At 42.7% G+C, this 25,520-nt stretch overlaps 1 protein-coding gene across 5 annotated transcripts in view; it reads right to left on the bottom strand.

Annotated features, from left to right (window-relative positions):
- UPF2 (UPF2 regulator of nonsense mediated mRNA decay) overlaps window positions 1-25,520 on the bottom strand; it is a 51,806-nt gene that overhangs the window by 9,299 nt on the left and 16,987 nt on the right. For 4 of the 5 annotated variants that reach the window (XM_066592047.1, XM_066592048.1, XM_066592049.1 and 1 more), the window contains exons 6-19: window positions 24,934-25,080; window positions 21,597-21,700; window positions 21,113-21,198; window positions 20,245-20,353; window positions 20,038-20,151; window positions 17,899-18,015; window positions 16,156-16,341; window positions 15,502-15,705; window positions 15,054-15,329; window positions 11,156-11,339; window positions 6,321-6,463; window positions 3,734-3,835; window positions 2,056-2,154; window positions 211-378 (exon numbers count right to left, since the gene is read on the bottom strand). In XM_066592047.1, the coding sequence (XP_066448144.1) occupies window positions 211-378; window positions 2,056-2,154; window positions 3,734-3,835; window positions 6,321-6,463; window positions 11,156-11,339; window positions 15,054-15,329; window positions 15,502-15,705; window positions 16,156-16,341; window positions 17,899-18,015; window positions 20,038-20,151; window positions 20,245-20,353; window positions 21,113-21,198; window positions 21,597-21,700; window positions 24,934-25,080 (2,039 nt within the window). The remainder of the gene's footprint in view (window positions 1-210; window positions 379-2,055; window positions 2,155-3,733; window positions 3,836-6,320; window positions 6,464-11,155; window positions 11,340-15,053; window positions 15,330-15,501; window positions 15,706-16,155; window positions 16,342-17,898; window positions 18,016-20,037; window positions 20,152-20,244; window positions 20,354-21,112; window positions 21,199-21,596; window positions 21,701-24,933; window positions 25,081-25,520) is intronic. The other variant, XM_066592051.1, reaches the window with a different exon arrangement.

Genomic DNA, 25,520 nt, shown 5'->3' with positions numbered 1-25,520 from the left:
CAAGGCAATTTATATAGTTTAACCAGTTTATACAAGAGGCTGTTGGGCCAAATTTGCACATGGCACATCTCTTTACTGTAGCTTTTGGTGCAAATCTATTACAGCAGCAATCAGGTCATGTCTGAACTCTGTCTTATAATCAAATATTTACTTTACTTATGAGAAGACAAGCTGTAACGTTTGTACATTTCTATCCTAGCGGACACTTACCTGCTGCTTGTTGCCTCTTCTTGTCAGCATGACAAATGGCATTGTATCTCCACACTCCGTATCTGCTTCCACACTTCCCAAGGTTTGTCCTTTCTTCAGCTGACTTTTCAGATGTAGAGGAATTGCAACATCCAATTGATGCACTTTCACAGACTCTCCACTACGCTGCTAAAATAATGCAGAAAAACCAAACACACAACAGATTTTAAATACAGAACTGGATAATAAAGGACTTGGAAACGTATAAATGAAAGGCAGGTTCTTTAGCTGGCTCTCCACGTCTGTCAATTTGTTAACAAAAAGGTTTTTCAGACATTTCTTAGTCTTTTGTTTTTTTAAATATGTACTACATTGCCTTTAAAGAAGCACCAAATTATCAGTCAAGCCGGCCACTACTTACTGTGCAGTTAAAGGGGTTGTCCCGCGCCTAAACGGGTTTTTTTTTTTTCAACCCCCCCCCCCCCCCCCCGTTTGGCGCGAGACAACCCCGATGCAGGGACCTAAAGAAAGCTTACCGGAGCGCTTACCTGAATCCCCGCGCTCCGGCAACTTCTATACTTACCGGTGAAGATGGCCGCCGGGATCCTCTTCCTCCGTGGACCGCAGCTCTTCTGTGCGGTCCATTGCCAATTCCAGCCTCCTGATTGGCTGGAATCGGCACGTGACGGGGCGGAGCTACACGGAGCCGGCATCCTGCACGAGAGGCTCCATTGAAGAAAGCAGAAGACCCGGACTGCGCAAGCGCGGCTAATTTGGCCATCAGAGGCCGAAAATTAGTCCGAAACCATGGAGACGAGGACGCCAGCAACGGAGCAGGTAAGCATAAAACTTTTTATAACTTCTGTATGGCTCATAATTAATGCACAATGTATATTACAAAGTGCATTAATATGGCCATACAGAAGTGTATAGACCCACTTGCTGCCGCGGGACAACCCCTTTAAAGGCTATCTGCTGGTTGGACGGAGCAGCCATTTTGGGCTGGGATGTGGCCGATTAAAGATATTCTCAATGGCTTTAGTGACAGGAAGTCTAGAAAAAAGCCGGACCTCTCCATTCCCCCCATAATTACTGGTATTTTATTTTACATATTTCTAGTTCTGACAACCTCAAAAAGCACTTATACACAAACGATAGAAGCAGTTCTTAAAGTGCACTGCTGCTTTGAAAAACAAAAACCTTTGATTGTCATAAGGTCATGTCAAAAGTTTTGATCCCTAGGAATCTGGGTGCTGACACTCCCATCGATCGCTACAAGAAAGCAGGTGAAGCTCCCGTCTGGGTGCTGTCAGTGCTTGCTAGCTGAAGATAGACTCACAGATTTTCTATTGAGCCCATGTTCAGCTAGCAAGCAGTGGCAGCAAGTGCATCTAGCGATCGGTGGGGGTCTCAGGCGCCCTGGTGATCAAAACTTTTGACATTTCCCTATGCCATGTCAAAGCGGAAAAAAAAGGGGCTGTATGAGAATGCTTGTTCCCCACACATGAATAAAAGCGCCGCTCTTCTCAGTCAAGTATTCAGAATCAAAACCATTCAAACAAAAGGGGTAGATATGGGAGTACCAGACACTGGTCATGGATAAGGGTCGTGCAATTTCTGCATTCATACAAGAAAAAAATAAATAAATAAAATTCTATTTCTCACAGGAATAATTCAAGCACTCAAAAAAACCATCGTAAAATATAATTCTGATATTTATGTATGTAAAAAAAAATTCCCCTACAATTTCTGGAAGATCAAAGCGGGCTGATACTCATTGTGACATTAGGTGAACAGCAAGGTTTTCCTTCAAAGGTTTCATGAATGGTTTAGGGTGGTTAATATACTTGGCACCGAGCCACATACCTGAAGATTCTCCAGCATCATCTTATCAAGAGCCTGAATAAAGTCTTCATCCTCGGCACACGGTACATGTTTAATCCCACCTCCTTTAATCATCACCTCCTGCAAAAAGGAACGGCTCTCAGCAACGACACAAAGATTGGAATTTATATGTAAAGTTACAAAATGCTAGCTCATTCCACTGAAAAGCCACTAAAAGTGCAGTCCTGCAGGCTATTACCAGAATGAGGACTGCTTATTTTAGGACATCACGCGGCACTGATCAAAGCACTTCAGTGAATGAAGCAATGCTGAAGAAGGTAATCTGATAAAAGCATCAAAGCCTCAATTTTATCAAGATTTAACCCCTTGTGAAATCAAGACTGGAATTGAAATCTGCAGTCAGTCGTAGTCTTGAATAAAACCTGGGATGCATTTGGCAGATGTGTTAAAGGGGTTGTCCCGCGCCGAAACGTGTTTTTTTTTTTCAATAGCGCCCCCCCCCCCCCCCCCCCCGTTCGGCGCGAGACAAACCCGATGCAGGGGTTAAAAAAGAAAACCGGATAGTGCTTACCTGAATCCCCGCGCTCCGGTGACTTCTTACTTACCTGGTGAAGATGGCCGCCGGGATCTTCACCCTCGGTGGACCGCAGGTCTTCTGTGCGGTCCATTGCCGATTCCAGCCTCCTGATTAGCTGGAATCGTCACGTGACGGGGCGGAGCTACGAGAAGCCGCTCTCCGGCACGAGCGGCCCCATTCAGAAAAGAAGAAGACCGGACTGCGCAAGCGCGTCTAATCGGGCGATTAGACGCTGAAAATTAGACGGCACCATGGAGACGAGGACGCTAGCAACGGAACAGGTAAGTGAATAACTTCTATATGGCTCATAATTAATGCACAATGTACATTACAAAGTGCATTAATATGGCCATACAGAAGTGTATACCCCCACTTTGTTTCGCGGGACAACCCCTTTAATATACGGTACTGTACTAGGTCAAAGGATTTTTTTTTTTAAATATATAAATGAAATTTATATTATATTTATATCTACTGGTCCCAATGACAAATTACAATGACTTGCTAGATAGAGCACATTTGCAAGAAAATAGAAAATGACGAATGCAATTTTCTCTACAGAAGAAATAGTTAAAACCACCGCAACATACATACATCTTCCATAAGGCCTCATGCACACGGGCGGATTTTTGCTGGAAATCCAAAGCGGGCGTCCGCACAACAGCAATAACCCTCCTTGGCATGCTATGGAAAAATGATTCTTCATGCACACAAATGGAACCAAACTGCGGCTTCAGCACGCGGACAAAAAATTGCAGCATGCTTCATTTTATTGTGGTTCCTGCATGGACGGCTTCCATTGAAGTCAATGGAAGCTGTACCACCTGCGGCCCGTCCGCAATTGACATTGCAGACGGGCTATGGGTTCCGGAGGGAAAAACAGGAGTTTAAAAAAAAAAATCTATATTGCGCATGTCCAACAGCGAGCTGTGCAGACCATCCACAGTACAGAGAAGCTGAAAGAAGACAGGTTTGCGGGGAGGTCGGCGAAGAAGATGCCAGGTATGCAGGGCCACCCGCCACGGTCAGGGCCGGATTCTGTGCAGGATTCTGCAGACGGAATCCAGACCTGCCATGTGCATTTGGCCTAATAGGCAGAGCAGAAACAATAGATATACATACATTGTTTTCTTCATCGGTCTCATTTTCCTTGTTAGAGTCAGTCATATAATCTGTATTTTCCTCCTCTTCCTCCTCCCTTTCTTCCTCATTTTCCGAAGCATCCTAAAATGTACATGTTATGTTAGTGTGTTAAAAGTTTACAAGAGTAATTACTCTAACAGCATTATTAGCAAGCAAAGATATTATAACAAAGCCAGAGTTAGGCCTTTCCTCACCTGCGGCAAGGTTTCATGACGGTAACCTAGCCTTGTGCCCAAATATCCTAGCTAATGTATTATGGCTTGTGGAGACACTGCTCTGACACCCAGCAGCACCTCTCTAGCTACCCTCCTTTGTTTTAAATGTGCGTAAATTCTACTTTAGGTCGCACGAGTATTACCTAGTTATAAGTGCAACTTTAGTCACCCTGAATACTCTTGTCCCCGCGGCAGGGTTTAATAAGCAACATAAGAAAACTACTATATACTGCAGTTCTGAAGTATTGAAGTATATAATACAAATGGTCATCACTTCCATTTAACAAAAAAAGTAAGTTCAAAAACGTTTTAAAATATGTACAATATTAACCCCTTAATGACGCAGCCATTTTTCTTTTTCCATTTTCGTTTTTTCCTCCCCCCTTTAAAAAAATCATAACTCCTTTATTTATCCATCCACGTCACTGTATGAGGGCTTGTTTTTTGCGGGATGAGTTGTATTTTTCAATGGTGCTATTTAAAGTACCATATAATGTACTGAAAAACTTTTAAAAAATTCTAAGTGGAGTAAAATGAAAAAAAAACCACATTTTGCCATCTTTTAGTGCGTCTTGCTTCTACGGCGCACAAATGGCAACAAAAACGACATTATAACTTTATTCTATGGGTCGGTACGATTACTACGATGGTAAACTTGTTTAGGTTTTTTTTTACTATACTCTTTTTTTTTTTTTTTTTAAAGACATAAAAATTTTTTCAATTATTTTCTGTCGTCATTTTGTGCGCGCAATAACTTTATTTTTCCGTCGACGTAGTTGAGCAAGGTCTCATTTTTTGCGGGATGTCCTGTAGTTTCTGATAGTACCATTTTGGAATACATATGACTTTTTGATCGCTTTTTATTGCGTTTTTTCTTGGAGACAGGGTAACTAAAAAAGTGCATTTCTGGCATTAATTTTTTTTTTTCGGACGACGTTCACCGTGCGGGAAAAATTATGTGCTACTTTGATAGATCGGACTTTTACGGACGCGGCGATATCAAATACATATTTTTAATTTATTATTTAGATTTTTTAATAATAGATCTGGCAAAAGGGGGGTGATTTAAACTTTTACAACTTTTTTTTTTTTTTCAATTAAAAAAAACTTTATTGATTCTTTTTTTTACTTTACTTTGAAGTCCCCCTGGGGGACTTTAAGATGCGATGCTTTGATCGCTCCTGCAGTATGACGTAATGCTACAGCATTACGTCATACTGCTTTTTGACAGGCAGCCTATGAAGCCACCCCACGGGGACGGCTTGATAGGCAGTCTGCTAAGGCAGCCCTGGGGCCTTCATTAGGCCCCTGGCTGCCATGATACGTGCATGGCTCCCCCGATCTCACAGCGGAGGGGGCCGCGCGGGACCCCCGAACATCGTTCGGGGGATTTAAATGCCGCTGTCAGAATTGACAGCGGCATTTAAATGGTTAATAGCCGCGATCGGCCGCTCGCAGCTATTGCCCGCGGGTGTCAGCTGTTATAAACAGCTGATGCCCGCACTGTATGAAGAGAGGTTGCCACGCAACCTCTCTTCATACATACCCCGACGCTCCATGACGTACCGGTACGTCATTTGTCGTTAAGGGGTTAAAGAGTAAAATGTTAAAAGTAAAAACATATTTTCTATTTAAAAAAATGAGAAAACTAAGTAAAATATGACATAAATGGTATCCAAGCATCTGTGAAAGTCCAAACTATTGAAATATCAAACCAATTTATATCCCATTTACACTGACAGATGATCGCTCAAAAGTCGCTCAAACGATAGTTTGAGTGACAGCTTTGAGCGATCATCTTTGCATACTTTATAGTAGCTAATTAGCCACCATACAGCTATGCAGGCACAGCGGGACACCACCGCTATCTTTTGCTGAACACTACAACTGTTCTACATGAACAAACAGCTGTACTGTTCTCTGTGCTTACAGCCTGTGCCCCACTGTGAATTCACAGCATGACACAGGCACAGAGAATCTTATCAGTGCAGCCGGCTGATAACAGGCTGCTCCACTGATAACAGCTGATCCCTCAATTCTACCAATCTAGAATTCAGCGATCAGCGACTTGTGCATGCGAAAACTGCACGATGTCCCTGCATTTAGAAAGAACGAGAATCACTCAAAAGATTCTTTTGAGCGATTCTCGTTGTGTCTAAAATCAGCCTTAATCCTGCACAGTGAATACTGTAAAGAAAGATTTAAAAAATATACAGAATGTCAGAATTGCTTTTTTGTTACCGTCACCTCCCAAAAAAGGAATAAAACGTAATCAAAAAGATACATTTAGTTCTTAAAACTGGTAATTGGTACTGCTGTAATAACACATCAAATTAAACAAATACACTGACATCTTCTGGTTCATTCATTTCACTTTCATTTCCAGACTGCTCCTCTGTCTCTGCCCCAGCTTCCTCATCCTCTTCATCATCCTCGTACTCCAGGGCTTCACCTTCAGTAATAGCATGTTTGGAATCTTTGTCATTTACCAGACCTTGAAAATAAATGAAAGAGTTGTCAGAACAGAGGTCTCTGCTTGCATAATCAATAAATAGGGGATAGAATCTTATAGCATAACTGAGTGCGACCTTCTAATATGCAGTACTTCCAATCCTGTCTTAGAGGAGATATTTTTGCCATTGTCCCGATGTTACATACATGCAAACAGGATTTGTAGAGACTAAGTGGTTTAGTAAAACTAAGTGGCTTGGCTGCAGCTGATGACCCAAAATCCGAACTTGGCCTTAAAATGCCTTCCAACCAAAAGATAGAAATTGCTCATTTGTGTACTGAAAAATCAGATGGATTCTTCAACCTGTGTGTGAGCAATAACCTTTCATAACTTACAATTATCGCTGCCCTTCGTAACGGCTTTACAAGCAGTAACAAAATCATCAGATATAACTTGCCATTTCTGTGGATTTTATTAGTGTGGACACAATTTATAGGGCCCCACAAGGAAAATTCACAGTTGATAGTCATAAATTTTTTTTTAAAGAAGAATACCTGTGAAAGTTTGCATTAAACAAGGTAAAGATTCATCAGAAATACTGTTTTCACATATTAAAGAGCAATTATGTGACTCATATATATTATACACACACACAAATACAAATCTATGAAATGTAACAAAAAATTGGGTGGATCGTTTTTGTAATTTAATCTTGTAAAGTAACTCCATGTAGACCAGTTATTGTGACGCGTTTTGAGCCAAGTTAACACTGTCAAGACCAAGGAGGAGTCAGGGGCGGTAACTCAATTAGAGCACCACATCTTCCCCAGGAGCTGTCCAATTTTAGTATAAAGCCAGAAGATTGGAAGGCTTCTTATACTACTAGAACTTTGGGGGGGGGGGGGGCTCCTATATGGAAAAGAGAGCCCTCCAATGTGCAGTGGATTAGATTAGTAATATAAGAAGCCCTCATTGTAGAGCGCTGGAGACCCTCCTCCTGATAACCATCCAGGAAAACCATAGCCCTGCGGGAGCTCCCAATATATAGCACACTGACGATACTCTGAGATTTCTGCTAAAACTTCCAAAAATGGGTTACAGATCAGGGATGATACACTCTGCACAGCCATAGTGCCGCTTAACCAGGGAAGGCCAAAAGAGGGTCCCTTTGGCCCAATGTCCACAGGCGGATCTGATTTGCAGAATCCGTGTGGGTGACCCACAATCCGCAAATCAAGCCGACCATAGGGATGCATGGGCGTTTGCACATGAATTAAAGCATACAGATTTGTTTTGCGGACGTTGTGGCCCGGAAAACAAATCACAGCATGCTCCATTTCAGTGCGATTCCCACACAGATGGCTTCCGTTGAAGTCAATGGAAGCTGACCGATTTGCGGCCTACCCGCAATTGAATTAAAAAAAAATTAAAATAAAATAAACTACTGCGCATTGGCATGTCCGCAGTGAAGAAAATAGAAGACCCGTACAGGCATGCAGAAGACCGGAAAGGTAAGCAGTGTCCTTGGCTGTGGGCAGGGTCGGATTCCGTTGCAGGCTGCCGCTTGCGGAATCCGATCCACCCGTGGCCATTGGCCTTAGTCCTCTTTCAGACTGATTTAGGACAAGTATGGAATAGTGTAATAGACTACGCTAATACATACAGTAAAAGGATCAACGTTGTGCTGTACATTCTATACTTGCTCTCCTTCATTAGTTGTATTTGTCACTACCCCTGTCTAGGCCATGTGTATATAGGCCTATTAACCCTTTCCAATCCACTGTCTAACGTCTGAAGACATTCTAATTGAAGGATGTACAGCTCCGATGTCGGAAGATATCCGGCAGGGTATTCTTACTGTATATTACTGGCCGCTCTGTTGTTCAGGGCCTCTTCAGCATGTCCCATACCACAGTACTGGCTCTAGCCAGCAGATGGCGCCATTGTATAATGGAAGAAAGAGAAAGCCCCCTTGGAAACCCTGAATCCAAAATTGGATTGCAAAGGGTTAAAGACCATTCACTCTAATTCTTCACCTACCAGTAGAACGACATTACCTTACAGCAGCAGTCAGCGGACAACATTGAGCAGTTTGTAGGCTGCCTGGTTATAGCAGTACAATATTTTGTATTTAATTATTAATTGTGCAGCACTGTTGAAATTAAAGAAAAAGCCAAGAATTCTAAAATAAAATGGTTTTCCATGAATATTACAGTAAAAAAATATTTCTGACAGAAGTCCCTTTAACAAGCAGAAAAATCACTTACCAGAGTTCTAAGACAAGAAATAATGCAGAATACCACCATAAAGTCAGGTTGTAAATGAGCACTAAAGGGGTATTCCTACCGTAGACATTTATGGCATATGCAATGGATCCACTTCTGGGACCCGCATCTATCCCCAAAACTGGAGTCGGCCAATGACAGAATACATGAAGAACAATTGGGTGTGCATGTGTTCAGCTCTCTTCATTTACTTCTGTAGGAGTTATGGAAACAGTCGGGCAAAGCGTGCTTGGCTGTTGGTGCTATTAACATAGAAGTGAAGAGGGAGAGCCACAGACCCCTGTCTGGACATACATGCGGGTCTAAAGATATTTAAGGGATACTAGCTCGTTACCCCACACTTCATCCACGTGGAATTTTTAAAAAAAAATCTAATCTGTGTTTTGCTGTATATTGAAACGTAAAAAGTTGAATTGCTAGAGCTCAGCTTTCATTTCATACACAGCTGAGGTAAAATGAAAGCAGCGCTGTGATTGGTTGCCATTTGTTATACTGCTGAGGTAAAATAAAAGCTGCACTGTGATTGGTTGGTATTTCTTATACTGCTGAGGTAAAATAAAAGCTGCGCTGTGATTGGTTGCTATGGTCAACACAGATTTTCTTTAAAATCTCAATCTATGCTAATGTGTCTTTGTTTCACGTTTTAATCCCGGGCAACGCCGGGGATCCCTGCTGGCTTAATAATCTTATACATGCGGCAACAACGTCTGCCCTCACGTCTACCCATTTAGGGAGGCTTAGCTCATGATGTGCACCCCTTCCCCGTCGCACTTAAAGGGGTTGTCCCGCGCCGAAATGGTTTTGTTTTTTTTTTTCAAACCCACCCCCCCCCCCCCCCACCCCCGGTGACTTCTTACTTACCTGCTGAAGATGGCCGCCGGGATCTTCTCCCTCGGTGGACCGCAGGGCTTCTGTGCGGTCCATTGCCGATTCCAGCCTCCTGATTGGCTGGAATCGGCACGTGACGGGGCGGAGCTACACGGAGCCGCTCTCCGGCACGAGCGACCCCATTCATAAAAGAAGAAGACCCGGACTGCGCAAGCGCATCTAATCTGGCGATTAGACGCTGAAAATTAGACGGCTCCATGGAAACGAGGACGCCAGCAACGGAGCAGGTAAGTGAATAACTTCTGATAACTTCTGTATGGCTCATAATTAATGCACAATGTACATTACAAAGTGCATTAATATGGCCATACAGAAGTGTATAGACCCACTTGCTGCCGCGGGACAACCCCTTTAATAATAACCTACGTGCGGCAATAACATCTGTCCGCCCATATGTGTAGGCATAGATTATGTGCACCCCCCTTCACGCCAAGGTGTGGCGCAAGTGGCAGAGCAGAGGTGCACCTGCGCATCACCAAATAAATCTGTTTTGTCGTGCTCCCTAGAGAACTCTATACATTTTCAGGATAAAACGTAGCCTATGTCCTTCCTCAAGATGTAAGCCATCTCCCCACCAAATGTCATCAAAATCACTTCAGCAGTTTAGCCGTGAAAAGGAAACAGACAGACGGACGGAGTTACTTTGGCATTTCTAATATTAGTATGGGTTCTGTGCATATTACACCATAATGGCAGCATCGCTGAATACAAGAATAACTAATGCTGGTAACTAATGCTTAGAGGAGAAGTAGAACTAGAATAAAAGAGCAACCATTAGAATTGTGGGAAAGAAGTGAGAAGCTGGCTGCACACAATTATTCTTGTAAACTAAACCTCCATGTAATTAGTAATGTAGTCATCCTGAATGAGCTTACTTTTGTTGCTTGTGGCAATATAAAAATTAAGGAACATTTACCGAATATATCAATGAGGGCAAAGAAATGAAGAAAGTTACCATGCACAAAGCAAATAAAACTGAGAAACCTTCCAAGTCTGTCAACAGTGGGGCATTGTACTGAAAACTAGTTTCAATTTGATGAGAGATGAGACTTGGAATGAAAGGAGAACACTTCTAAAACGGAACACTCTCGTTACTGATCTACTGACAGTGAGAGAAATTGTTGTATTTAAAGGGGTATTCCCAGCTCAGCTTTTCATAGCAGAGATAGGAAACTGGTGCCATGGCCAACGGCCACACGGCTGGAGCCTATGAAAAAAGATGATTACTTAGCACAGCTCTGTATTTGTAGCTCACATCGACATGAACGGGGGCTATGTAGCAGTGTAGCATAACGCGCTATGTCGTTACCATAACTTCCTGAGTTATAGAAACAGGACAATTCTCTGAGCTACGCAGTTTCTGTAGCTTCCATTCGTTTCAATGAGAGCTATGGAAACAGCACTGCGCTAAGTGCTTTCTGACAGGTGGTAGGAACACATCTTCCGAGATTTCCCATGTTGGCCATGAGCAGCCCCTTTAAATCTTTTCCATTGTCTTGCCTGCAAACACATGACAGCAGAGTTCAGTAACCTCCTAGAAAATATGTTGTAAACATCTCACCTAGTTTTACCAGAAACTCTCGTTCCAGATCTTGAACTTGTCGAGCTGCATCGTTTAAAGAGTTGCAGAGTTTCATCTTTGGCCTCAATAGCTCCAGGGTATCACTTATCATATAGTCTATGTCTATAGGAAATGGGTGGTCTTTTGTCCAAACATCCAGGCTTTTTTTCCACCAGACGTAGCGCTAGAAATTAAAATAAAATTTAAAGCCAAATGGTAAAAGGCACCCAATCTGCAAGAACTGTGACAATTTATTTTATGTATTAAAAGGGTTTTTCTGGAACTGAGATACTCATGCAAATTTTAGTTCTTTGCATGGCAATCCCTCCCATAGCAAGCTCTGATAGTATCAAAACAGAGATTCTATACAAAATTAAAAAGGTAAACTAACGAAGGGGGGTGGGGGGAGGATTTTTGCTACTTACCATAAAATCCACTTCTCAACACATTCATTCGGGGTACAGCAAGATCTTGACCTTGGGTATAGCTGCTGCTATTAAGAGGCGACGCCAAGTACAAAAATAAAATAGCTTAGCTCCTCCCACCGGCTACACCTCTACTGTAGGCACGGAGCTAGATCAGTTTGCCCAAAAGCAGTAGGAGAAACACAGGATATGAATCAATGCTCACTGTACGAAGTAACAAAAATTATGTCCGGTAAAATCCAGAAAAATTAAGGATTCCAGCGACATGAATCTCTAACCAGTGAAGATAAGATTGGGTTGGTGCTGTGCCCCTTAATCAATGTGATGAGAAATTGATTTTCCGACAAGTAACAAAAATCGTGTTTTCTCATCCGTGTCATTGGGGAGGAGGGGGCAAGACCCTGGGAGGTTTCAAAGCAGCCTCCAAGGGTGTGGAAAACAGGGTAAAGAAAACAAAAAGGGAGTATGATTAGTAGGCCATCATTTGTGGGTCTGAGTGACCAATACACTTAGTAGAGAATGCAACGAAATGCAATCTGTAGAACGTAAAACAAGGTGCTAGAATAGGGTAAACGCCTTATTGATCAGAAAGTCAGAGCTGTCGCCAATTTGCTGTTGTCCAGAAAGGGTCTACTACTCTAGGGAAGTGGTCCTTGCCTTTCAATAGGTATCAGGAAACATTATGGTGGTCGTAGGAGACAAAGTGGATGCCCTGTGCTGGAAAATACGTAAAACGCATTTTATACGTAAAAAGAACCACCAAAGAAAGAAGGTATGCTAGCAGAAAGTACAGACTGTGAAGTGAAAGCCAAGCCTGCAGATATCTGAGGGTACTGAAGGAAGAGCTAGAACTTGACCTACAGGAAGACAGAAGAATGAGACAGAAAAGGAAAAAAGGCAAAAATACAAGTAATCCCTCTTTGCTAGCAGTAAAGGGAGAAGCAATCATGGTTAAATCTATGTAGAAAATGAACCTCAGCTCTGGCTTCTCGAGGGGCAAGGTTTTGACTCCTGAATTGGTCTGATATTGCAGAACGTAAAAGTGGGTTGAGGTCCCAGAACAATGATCATGAGGAGGATTCTTGAGGAGCCTGTACTGAAGCAATCGAAAGGAACAGTTAAAGACACCTTGGCAAGAAAATAAGCCCATTAGAAAGTGATCCATGGCATAGGATCATCAGTACTGGATTGGCAAGATCTTGCCGGGAAAATGAGATTTTCATTGTGCCCCAAGACAAATGCACAAGGGTTGGCTACTAACTCGTGCTAGATAGCTCGAACGTAGGTACTGGGGAATGTCCCAAGCAGCCAAATAAAAAGTTACATAACTGCCAACATTAACAACCCTACACAGTAGAAACACTGGGGAAACACTGCACAACAACTGTGCTCATGAGGAGACCAGAAAAGTGGTGTCCTGATCATATGGAAGTGTGTAGGAACAAACAAGCACCCGTTAGCCGAAGAGGATCTAAGCAATTACTACCCTTAAAAAAGGGTTGTTGTGAATGACGGACGCTAGTATGGACTGCTGAACATGGTCAGTTGCCTATGAAAAAAAGAGGGCAAACCTCACCAAGCAAATAGAAGCTACTTACTCCTTATTATACATCTATCATTGCTATCCAGAGAAGCCTGAATAAGCAGCATTCGGAGGGCACCTCCCAGGGGTATAATACCATTAGATACAGTGCATACTTGGACTTTCAACTTAGGACTCTGGCATCCTGATAAGTAGTGTGGGCCACTGTGTTGCCCAGAATGAGCAGAGTCTAGCGGAGTGAGATTGTGTTTATATAAGAACGAACGAGGGCTAAATAATGTAGACAATGACTGCGCATTAACATAAGTTATACTGCTGTTGGGCAGCTGGTAGTTGGGAGCCTAGCGTAACTAAGTCAATATAGTGACCGGCAGAACAATATGATGCCCAGTGGAAACATGAACATTTTGAGACTCAGCAAAAACTGAGTGATCATGTAAAGAGCCTAGCAGCAAGAATATACTATGGGACACTGCCAATCGCACTCCCTGCATAATCATGTAAACTGGCCATATGCAACTACCCTTCCACAGGAAGGGAAAGAGGAAGGCTGTTTACAAATATAGCCTAACTGCCTAGGATGCAACGTCTAGCAACATGCAACAACTCTGTCCATACAAGAAGGTAATGACAGTGTGATGCTCGCCAGACTTGTTACATAATGTTAGGCAGAAGCTGGCAGAGGCACAGAGATTTGTCCTTGTAAGACGACAATACGAAAACCTGAAGCCTGTAATCACTGAATAACCCATGACCCTTAAAACAGAAGTCCAGCCACTTTTTCTTGAAGAGGGTAATTACTTTCTGGTGCTTGATATCACTTTGTGACGATGTCTAGTAGAGTCTAGCAGTAGTACCTGCATTCCTCTTATGGATAGTGTTGATGAGGCAGTCTACATCTGCCTTCACCCATAGTACGTTGGATACAGGACCTAGTAGAATATCAATCTTCCTAAATAGAGGGTGTAGAGAGGCTACAAGACCCTTGCATTCACCACCAAATCAGGCAAGATTCAGAGTCCGGCAGTAATATCCGCATGTGAACATTGGGTCTTTGGATGTCAAAAATGAGAGCCAGGGACACCAGGAGGGGAGGAGGCACGGGGAAGTGACTAAAGGTGCAAGAGAAAAGAAGCCTAGAAACTCCCAGAGCAGGAAGAGGGGAAGTTGGTAAGACAAGTGCACGAAAAACACACTGAGGGTGAAAGATGACTGAGGCGAAGCAAGGTGAGCACTATACTTACCTAGTCCTAATTACTAACTTCGTCTTAATAGCTTCGCTTTGGCTCCCTCAAGGCACTAGAAGGATCACCTCCTCAGCAACTGTCACGTAGTGGTGAGAGATCACTGGAATTGGGAAGGGAGGGGGGGGGACCAGGCAGAAATCTTAGATGACCATATGGCTGGCGGGAAGCAGAGCAGTTAGTGCTGTCCTGTTCCTTTTTGTCTTCTTGGAAGAGAGATTAGCGGTGTGTCTAACGCAGCAGTGTTCGCCCTCCCCACTTTGTGACAATCAGGAAAGTTAGATCAATCCAGATTCCCACCTAGAGTGGAAAAAGTAAAGTAAGAAAAAGGACAGAAGACCCGCACAGCAGGGAGGCCTGCTTCCTATGGACACTAAGCTAAAACGGATTTAGCTCAGTGCCCACAGGAGGGCTATAACTGGTGGGAGGAACTAACACTATTTTGTACTTCGTGTTGCCTCCTAGTGGCAGCAGCTATACCCAATGTCAAGGTCTTGCTATGTCCCCCGATAACATGGACGAGAAACTGAACGAACTACTCCTGAGCTATGGTGACATCACCGGGCGAGCAATGAGACAGATGTAGATACTGTGTGTTTTTATAAGCTCAGGAAATCCCCGAACTGATTTTTTAATATTAGAAAGTTATTAAGAAAAGGAAGTCAGTATCCAAAAATGTATCCTACCTGAAAGTAAACAAGAAAACAATCCAGCTTGCGTTTGCTAGATCCTCTGTCAAAATACTGTCCACAGGTATCAAGAATGGTGCAGACTAATCGGATACGAAACAAGTGCTCTGGTGGATCAAGGAGACTGGCGGTGCCATCCGAGTTAACACCAAAGGATATAAAGGAATAAAGTGTACGAAATATAACGGCAGATTCCACCATTCTGTAGTTGTACAGCTCTCCAAGAAATTTAGCACTGCTTATCCGACGCTGGTTAAACTTTGGCTGATTAACCTATTTAAAACAGAATGAACAAAAGATAAAAACTCAGTAAACTGATTAATTCTCATTACTGCTAAATATTATATTTTACTCTGAGCTGCCTTCCTCCAAATTCCCTGGATCAAAAAAGTAACATCCCGTTTTTGTATTGGCCAAATTAACATTAACATGTTCTACTTATTACCTCCATCCCTAGACGAATGTCTTCTAATACACCATCAACCACATGAATTCCAACATCCTCTTGATAAAGGACCAAGCCTGCTAGCAGGTTAGCTACACAGTGGATACTGTTGTACTTCACATTCCAAATATTGATCATGCAGCAAATGACATAGTCCTTCACCTCTGATTCCTGCCAACTCAACTTCCTCATTTGCCGCAAAACCTGAAAAGGAAGACTTTGTTTGAGCATAGATAACTAATTTTACTTCCAAGAGAATACAAGACCTTTTAACACAATGCACTTTTAATATATATTTTAGACAAAACTGGAATTAACATATAAAAGAATGCAAGTGTCAAAAGTCATTCCTTTATGCTTTTTTTTAGGATCAATCAAGAATCATACCAAACCACTCTATGCAAGCTGCGTCCAGTACCATAGGCCGGCCCTCCAGCAATCATGGCGATTCTGCTAATCCAACAGGTTCACAAGGGTTGAACCCCACTACTATTGATGGCCTATGCTGACGATAGGCCAACAAAAGTTTTTTTTTTGTTTTTTTTAATATAAAACACACACCCTTTTTACACTTAACTATGCACCTTACCAACAAGATCCGTACTAATAGGCTGCCTTTCAAAAACCTCCAAAGCTGAATAAACCATGCCTGACCTTCTCTGTTGTGACTTTGGAAAGATCTTTATACAGCAGTTTCCTAATGTATTCCTGCAGAGGTGGTCTCTTCTTTCTCACAGTCTTTTCAGCTGGAGGTGGATTACAATAATAGTAGGCATTCTCCACCATTGTTACATATCGTGCATCCAAATGCATTGCTTGCTTTTTACGCATCATTTGTTCCTAAAGAAAGTAGAAATTTACAGCGTTTATTAAACAGGCATCTTCTAACACCTCAATTCTAACACATTTTAGTATCACACATAATGAAAAATCTGCCACTGAGGATGTTTGTGAATCTGCTAAGTTTTATATTTATATAAGTTGCATTTTCTGGCTTTGTGCTGCTCATGTAAGTCCATGGAAAGCACAAGGCCTTACTATAGCCTATGAGGCTATACACCTGGACCCGTGGTCTGCCTGAAATAACTCATGGCATGTCCTATATCTGTCCGTTTCTCCGACGAGAAACAGGAAATGTGAATGTGCGCCGTCCGAGTGTGCCACTAGCTCTAGAACGATAGGTAAAGGCTGAAAACAGCTTAGTCTTCTTGGCAAAGAGTATACAAAATATCTTCTTGACACACATACATGACCATAGATAATATAGTCACTGATGCCCTCTTCTCGTTACATAAATACCTTCAGTTGGAATAGTTTTATTTATTTATGCTCAGCAATAATGTACAATGAAAATCAAGCCTATCCATTGGCTCAGATCCACTTTAGTAACTTTGTTTATGACTTTGCTGCCTTCCTTCGTCCATCCCCCCTTCTCACAGTGGTACGCAGCTTCAGTAACTCAAACAGCGCTGGGATTTAACAAGCCACTCCATATGCTTCTCAACTGTTAAATCCCTGCTGGGTCCGGCAGCACTGCATGACTATGATGTACTAAGCTCCGGAAGGTTGAGTACCAACTTCTAGGCACTTCTTCCTAAACAAAAACTATAGATTTAAAAAAAACAAAAAAACTCATTTTCGCAAACAGAAGTATTTTATTCAGGCTTGTAAACACCCTGACTTTTGTACATTCTGCCTTGTGTTTAGAAGATAGATAAGGCCTCAAGCAAGATAAGTTCTGTGCTCAGATTCCTAACCCCATAAACAACAGAAGAGGAAATTCTTCAGCACCAAGAATGTGATAAAATTGCCAAATTAAAAAAAAAACAAAAACACATTTAGATTCAAGTAAAGCCACATTTTTGCTCTTCATAAGAAAATACCTACAATGCACCCTTAGGCCGGGAAGGTCGAATTCCTCATGCGGAAGGCCCGCAGCGGATTTCGGGTGCGAGATCAGCTGGTGAACCTGCGTTCGGCAAGCAACTGTATCGTGTATGACCGTAGAGGCACACAGGCGGTCGCAAGCATTACAGGTTTTTTTTTTGTATGCATTTCCCGCGCCATTGCTTAGCTATGTGGGTACCTGCAGTACTTACGCAATGTTAATTGCGTATGGGCTGTGGGTTGCACGCCTCCATTGAAATTAATGGAGGCCGGCCGTGCAGAATCCGCATTGAAATACAACATGCTGTGATTTTTCTTCCAGGAATACATAATTCGTACCTACGAGCGTGAATGTAAATTTGAGAATGCATGCCTTTCAATGCCTGCATTTTACAGGAAATCGAGACCAGCCTAATAGTGTAAACTTCTTATATGACTATTCATCCAGAAAATACAAAGAGCTGTACCCAAGGCCCCGCACTACAGACTAGTAAGAAATATTATTCTTACCAATAGTACGCTGGTTCTTAAGTGAGAATCTGGAGATCGGAACAGAAATCTTCCACAGGTTTCAAGAAGCGTACATGCCATCTCAATGTGGTGATGTGAGAAGTCCGACAGCAGCATCTAAGGACAGAAATTCTTAATGACAAAATTCTCCAATGTACTAAACATGTACAACCAAGTTACTGAGCGTCAAGGGTATTTCATACAAGGGAGCCCATCATACTGTTAAAGTGACCCTCCGAATCACAATTAACATACCTGCTGCTCCCCTTTGCAATGTTACATCCATAGTTAATTCCATTCTCAGACCTCTCCATGTATTTACAACTGCCAACAGATTCTCAGACTACCCTGTGCACAGTGTGCTTCAGTAGTCTGAAACACTCCCCTTGCTCTTGGATGGCCCAGCGCTGATCACATCCACATTGTGTATAGGGTAATTAAAGTGTTTAGCAATGATTTTACATACATGGAGAGGACTGGGAATGGAACAAACCATGGTAGTAACACTGAAAAGAAGGGCAGCAGGTATATTAAGCATACATTCTGTGTACACAGTGCCTTTTTTTTTGGTCACTTTAATTCCAGTCTACAAGAAAGAATGTAAACACTGCAGTTTTCCCATTTCCATAGGCAGCAACTACTCCTCCCTTGATAGAGGAGAGCCTTTTGCTCTATATACTCATTTCACCACACTATTTTGTTGTAAAAACAATAAATAGTAACAGTTTTTCCTGGAACATTGAACTAGTTAGACTACACAGAGGGACATTATGAGGAGTCACTGCAGTTAAAAAACAAAATCACATTTCTGTTCTCTGATTATATACAAATACAGTAAGGGAAGAAGAACTATGAAAATGTCATTCTGTGTCATGTACAAACATTTCTGTAAAGTTACCTGCAGTTAGGTTAATGTGCATAAGAAAGCTATTGTATGCAATTATCATAAAATGAATCAAAGGGCTACATATTAGGGCTACTAATATGTAGTAGAGGGCACAAGTTAAATATTACCTTAAGGCCTCATGTCCATGGGAAAAATCAGGCCCGCTACAGATTCTCCATGGAGAATCCGTAGCGGGCCCCTCCTGCCCCGCGGACATGACGGCTGAAAATAAGAATAAACTTACCCACAGCGGACCACGCAGGTCTTCTCTTCTTCACAGCCGGATCTTCTTTCTTCGGCCGGCAGATGTACTCGGCACGTCGGCACGCGAAGAAAGAAGATCCATCCGTGAAGAAGAGAAGAACTGCCCGGTCTGCTGCGGGTAAGTTATTCTTATTTTAAGTCTCCCGCGGATCCGGACGGCTTCCAAAGGCTTCAATAGAAGCCTGCGGGAGCCGTCCCCGCGGGAGACCCGCACGAAAATGGAGCATGTCCCGTTTTTTTTCATGCTCCTTTTTTTTTTTTAAATTCCCTTTTATTGACCATCCGCGGGTACTTATCTACCCGCGGGTGGTCAATGCATCCCTATGGGATGCGGATCCGCATGCAGGTGATCCGCTGCGGATTATAAATCCTATTTTGCCCGTGGACATTAGGCTTAAGGCCTCCAACACACTAGTCTGCTTTTTAGCCGTGTGTTGGAAATAAAAAAAAAATAAAATAAAATGGTCAACTCATGGACCCATAATAGTCAATGAGGCAGCACACACTCCCGAGTTTTTCATGCAGACACTGACTGCGTGAAAAAAACAAACTCATTGCATGCCCTATTCTTTTTCGTACTACAGATGACAATTAGGATGTGAAAATGTATGCCAATAGGCAGACCGCACACGCACTCCCTACTGTATGGTGATAGATACTCTTTAAAGGGAACCTGTCACCAGGTGTAAGCAGCATAGACTAAGTTTATAGGACAAGGGCCAAGGAGTCTGAGGATGTACTTTTCATACCTGCCCAAATCTCCTTTCCCTCTCTGTCAGCCCTGGAAGTTGGACTCATCCCCACAATTAGTGCACGCAGGTGTCTATGTGGTGTGTGATGCGCCTGAGCCTCTCCAGCAGATGGCTTGCCATTATCATTATTACAAACTGTAGAAAATACTTCTGTATTAACCAATACAAGTAAAATCTGTCTGCACCAAATGCACAACCTAATGGAGACCATGTAAATATACAGTGCTCATAGCAAACCTTTAGGCAGTGGAGCGTATCTGTTCTGCTGAACATTTTAAACTTGGCAAGTTCACCAATGAACCTCACAGTCTTGTTCTTGGTTTCGATATTTATCTGATCCTTCTTTCTTACCTAAAAGTAATAAAATACCTGTATTATTTTGTTCTACATAAGATTATGTAAAATTCTATCTTTTTGGTTTAGAATTTGAAATCTTATACTTACATGAAATCTAAAATCTCCCTTTAGCATTGAACAAAGATCTTCTGCAACATCTGACATACATGGATGCAGGGTAGCAACTAATCTGGCGTAAAATGGTAACAAATCCAATCTAGAAACAAAAGAGAAAAGATATACATATAATAAAAGCTGGAACAAAAATCGGAAGCAGCACATCTTCCTGTCTTGCCAAAAAAGAACAATTTTGATATTTAGAGAAAGCATTAACTGTATGAAATGCATGGTGGCTCTGTGGTTAGCACTGTTGCCTTGCAGAACTGGGGCTCTGGATTCAAATTCAACTAAGTACACCATCTGCATGGAGTTTGTAGGTATTTTTTGTGTTTGTATGCGTTTCCTCACATGCTACAAAAATATACTAATAGTGTAGCCCCTCATGTGGACAAATGATGTGGTTTTTGATACGATATTAGTGCAGATCCGCACCAAAATTTACAACATGTCAATCTACCCTTCAACAGAAAAAGTAATCTGTAATCGAGACATATAGGAAGTTTACAGCAGTGGGGATCCAGGTGCAGAGACCCTCACTAACTACTAGAATTAAGATCAGAAACACTCAGATGAGAAATCTGCCCTTCCGCTACAACTGATACAATAGTTGGACGTGCTACTGCAATGTGAATGTGCTTTTACACAATTTCTTCAGAAGAGGTTTGAGGACTTTTTCTGCCCGCACGGATCTATTTTCTGGAGTTATATCATAGCATTGGACAGTGTGGTACTTTCCTAATGTGTCTTTTCTCACGCACCTCTAATGACTAAGGTTGTCACCGTCAGCAAATGTCACTATGTAACTTTTGTCTAAAGGCTATTGTAATGCACATTTGATTTTATTGTAAATAATTACCTTTGTCTTGGAACAATAAAAAGTGCTCTAACAAGTTTCCTTCTATTGGCTTTTGTATTCATATTCATGCAGAAATCCATTGCAGCCTAAACATTCACACAAAAACATGCATTAAAATAGGAAAATACATCAGCAGCTGCGTAAAACTATTGAGACTTAACAGAAAAAACAGACGTGGTAAATTTGATAAGAGTTCAAGAGGGCCCTGGACGCTTTTCTTGAGCGATACAATACTGCATGTAATAATCATTAGGAACGTCAGAAGCGTTGTTAATCCAGGGATCATTCCGATTGCCAGATTGGAATCGGGAAGGAATTTTTTTCCCTTAAATGGAAAAAATTGGCTTCTGCCTCATTGTTTTTTCATCTTCCTCTGGATTTTCGGCCTTACATACTATGTAACTAATAAATATACAAATTCCGTATATAATTTGTACATATGTATTTCCATTTATTTTTTTCCATTAAAAATGTTGGCAAGTACCTTGTCTATGAGATCACGATTGACACAGTTTGGCAATTGCTGAATAAAAGCATCAACTATAAGCTTCAGATGAGACCCGGTGCTTGCTTCTTCATCCTCTTGTTCTGTAAAAAGAAAAGGGTAAGAACTGAAAATGCAAAACAAAATTGATTCGCAAGTATGATTAAGGGCTAATGCCCACAGCCGGATTTCCGCCGCGTGAAATCTGCGGCGTTACACAGCAGCTATTAGGTTCTATTGAACTTAATAGCTGAATGCTCATGCTGCGGAATTCCGCAGCGTGGAATAACCCGCGGCTGCCTTCCATCGTAGTCAATGGAAGGCGGTCGTGACGCTATACTTCCGCTGTAGCACAGCGAAAGTATAGCGTGAATACGCGCCCCGCCCACCGCTGAGCGTGTCATGTGACACTGCCGGTGCGTCATGCAGGACACGCACAGCAGATCCAGGAGGGGATTATAGGGCCTTTGGGGAGGAAGGGGGCGGGGTGTGACAGACTCCGCTATGGTATTCCGCTTGCGGAGCCCGTCACGACCGTGGGCATTGAGCCTTAATAGGGAACTAGTCATCACCTAGAAGTACCATAAACTAAGTTTATGGGCTTAAAGGACAGGGGCGAGAAGTCCAGGGATGTGCTTTCTATACTTACCTGGCTCCCCATTACCTCTCTGTCAGCTTTGGAAACCAGTGCTGTGCCCGTGCATTGCACTCATTTCTGCAGTCAGCGCATGCACACACTCTTCTCTATGGATGTATGTGCACAAATTTCAGAGAGGAGTCCAACTTCCATGGCTGACAGAGAGGGAACGGAGAGCCAGGCAGATATGAAAAGTACATCCTAGGACTACTTGGCCCCTGTCCTATAAGCCCATAAACTTAGTTCCCTTTAAAGAGTATCTATCACCATACAGTACAGAGTGTTTTGTTAGAATAAGGGGAACATCCATGTGTAACCTAGTCTCTTCATTGCAAATAAGGGAGCTTAACAGTTTAGTGCCTCCAACTCCCACATCTCCTCCTTGCCTCAACCTCCCTCGGTTGGTGTCCCTCAAGGCTCTGCACCAAGACGCTTGCTGTTCTCCATCTACATTACTGGCTTCGTACAACTCACAGAATTCCACTGCTTTCAGTATCATCTCTACACGGATGACATCTACCTAGGAATCTACCTACCTAGTTCTTAGATCGCCTCTCTGCTCCCAAAATTCCAGAGTATTTATCAGCTATATTGTCTTCTTCTCACTTTCTAAAACTGAACCTAGAGAAAACCAAATTCATCTACTTAAAAGGGGTTGTCTCACGAAAGCAAGTGGGGTTATACACTTCTGTATGGCCATATTAATGCACTTTGTAATATACATCGTGCATTAAATATGAGCCATACAGGAGTTATTCACTTACCTGCTCCATTGCTGGCGTCCTCGTCTCCGTCTAATTTCAGCATCTAATCGCCCGATTAGACGCGCTTGCGCAGAAGGGTCTTCTCCCTTCTGGACGGTCCGGGCACGAGCGGCGTTCTGGCTCCGCCCCCTTCTACGCATCATCGTGTAGCTCCGCCCCGTCACGTGTGCCGATTCAAGCCAATCAGGAGGCTGGAATCGGCAATGGAACGCACAGAGCCCATGGTGCACCATGGGAGAAGACCCGCGGTGCACCATGGGAGAAAACCGCAGTGCATCCCTGGGAAAGGACCGGCGGCCATCTTGGGAGAAGAATCTTATAAGTTCATCTTTCATCACATCGGTGATGAAAGATAAACTTATGCTATTTGATGCCGGGGGGGGGGGGGGGGTAACATGGGAATGGGCTAATTTAAAATTTTGATGTTTTGCCTCGGGACAACCCCTTTGACCCCCAAGCTTATCAATCACAGTTACGCACGAGTCCCCTATCTTGAGCTAATCTTTGATCCTGCCCTGTCCTTCATGCCATACATACAAGCCTTTACCACATTCTGCCATGCTACCTCCAACTAAAAAAAAAAAATCTCTTGCACCCCTCCAATCCAACCTCAACTCTGCGGTCTCCACCCGCTACCTATTGTCCAGTGGATCTAGTTTAAAATATTATCAATATACAAGCCTGCCCACAACCTGTCCCCTCCCTACATCTCTGATCGAATATTCAATATCTCCCCACACCGATGCCCATGCTCTCCTCTAGTCTGCGCCTCACACAGCAGTCTAAGACTTCTCCTGTGCATCCCCCATAGACTGGAATCTGTTACCCACATAAGACTCTTCCCCGCTGCCACCACACTACCATATATGAGCAGCCTCTACCCCAACCTACAGTCTCCTGTCCTCTTCCCTTATAGATTGTAACCCATCGCAAGCAGGCTCTTCTCTTTGCCACTCATTTAGGCCTCCTGTCCACGGGCAGGTTGAACCTCACATGCGGGATTCCCACAGCAGAGTTCGACCCGGTGCCCGGCCTGCTTACCTGCCCAGAGTCTTCTCCTGTGCTGCCAATGTGCCGGGCGGCACATGTGCAGTACAGGAGCCGCACCGTCGCTATGGCGATGACATGGCCTTCTGTTCTGCGAATGTGCCGACCAGCGCATGCGCAGTTGAGAGGACGTCACACGGTTGCCATAGTGATGACGCGGCTCCTGTGGCCATTGCGCAATGATGATTGCAGAATGACCGTAGCACGAACGGCTTCCATTGACTTCAATGGAAGCCGGCCACGCGTATCCCGCGGCAAATCGAAGCATGCTGCGATTTCTTTCCTGCGAGCAGAAAAATCGCAATTGATTTCTCCTTGTTGGCAGGAAATTGCGTTTTTCCATAGACTGCTATGGGCTGGATTTGCTGTGAAATCTGGAGGCAGAATCTCACTCTGGATTTCGCAATGCAAATCCGCCCGTGGACAAGAGGCCTTACTTGTACTTGTTTTTATCTTATGCAATGTATTTAAACCCCCCTTTTTCATATGTGTAGTGGCCTGGAATTAATAGCAATTTACAATAAGAAGATCATTTACATTAAATAAACTGTGATCCCTTGTTTCTTATTCAAAAACTTGTGCGAGGAGCTCTACAAGGATTCCATCATCAAATACAAGCGGTCATGGCATGCTGTGGTTAGGCTCTAAAACTCTGGCTTTTCAAATGCAGCTCATGTGCATAAAATGTAGAGATGACAGATTTTTTAGTTGCTTACTTTACAACAACTATAATTGCATACGATCATTAACATCAGTATTTGTTACACTTCGTTATACTCCGACTTCCAGCCAAACTTTGTAAATCCTCTGCAGACAACTGGCATATATGTAGGGTTCAAGCTATGATTATCAGGTTTGACTCTGCAGGAAATGTAATATGTTTTGTTACCTTGCTCATCAAGCAGTTTTTTTGTAAGGTCTTCTGCTTCCTCCACTCCTTCCAGCTCTATGGCATCATCGTTGATATCCAAATTTTCCAATTCCAACTCTAGCTCTTCTGTTGTGGTGACATCTCTTTCTTTATAGTCTTTGGACTCTGATAACATTAATAGATTATACAGAACACACAAGCATTACAACCGTAAGTAGCTTCAATGGTATTTTACATTTATGAATTCACAGAGTGCGGCAAAAAGTCTAGAAAAAAATATGCCTTTTCACAGAAGACTTTCTTAAAATTAATATCTTTATTAGAACTCTCTAAAAACAAACACTTTGGGCACAGGGTTGTGGTGTGGAGTTGAATACTAGTATGGTATCAATCCACATCCATCAACCAACAACCAATCTTTAATGAACAGGGAACCGTAATTCGTTCCTTCCTTGGGTCAAATAACACCCTAAATTGGATTACGACTGGATGTTATACAATATATCATCGGTATGATCACGCTAACTCCCTTATGGTAGTTATTTTTTGGGGAGATAGGCAGAGTATGGATATACAAGAATAAAGGGTCAGGAACCTGAGTTGAA

This window comes from Eleutherodactylus coqui, chromosome 2 (genome assembly GCF_035609145.1).
Source record: "Eleutherodactylus coqui strain aEleCoq1 chromosome 2, aEleCoq1.hap1, whole genome shotgun sequence".
Classification (NCBI taxonomy): Eukaryota; Metazoa; Chordata; class Amphibia; order Anura; family Eleutherodactylidae; genus Eleutherodactylus; species Eleutherodactylus coqui.
The sequence above is the reverse complement of the archived record's forward strand: the minus strand, read 5'-3'. Positions and strand labels throughout refer to the sequence as shown.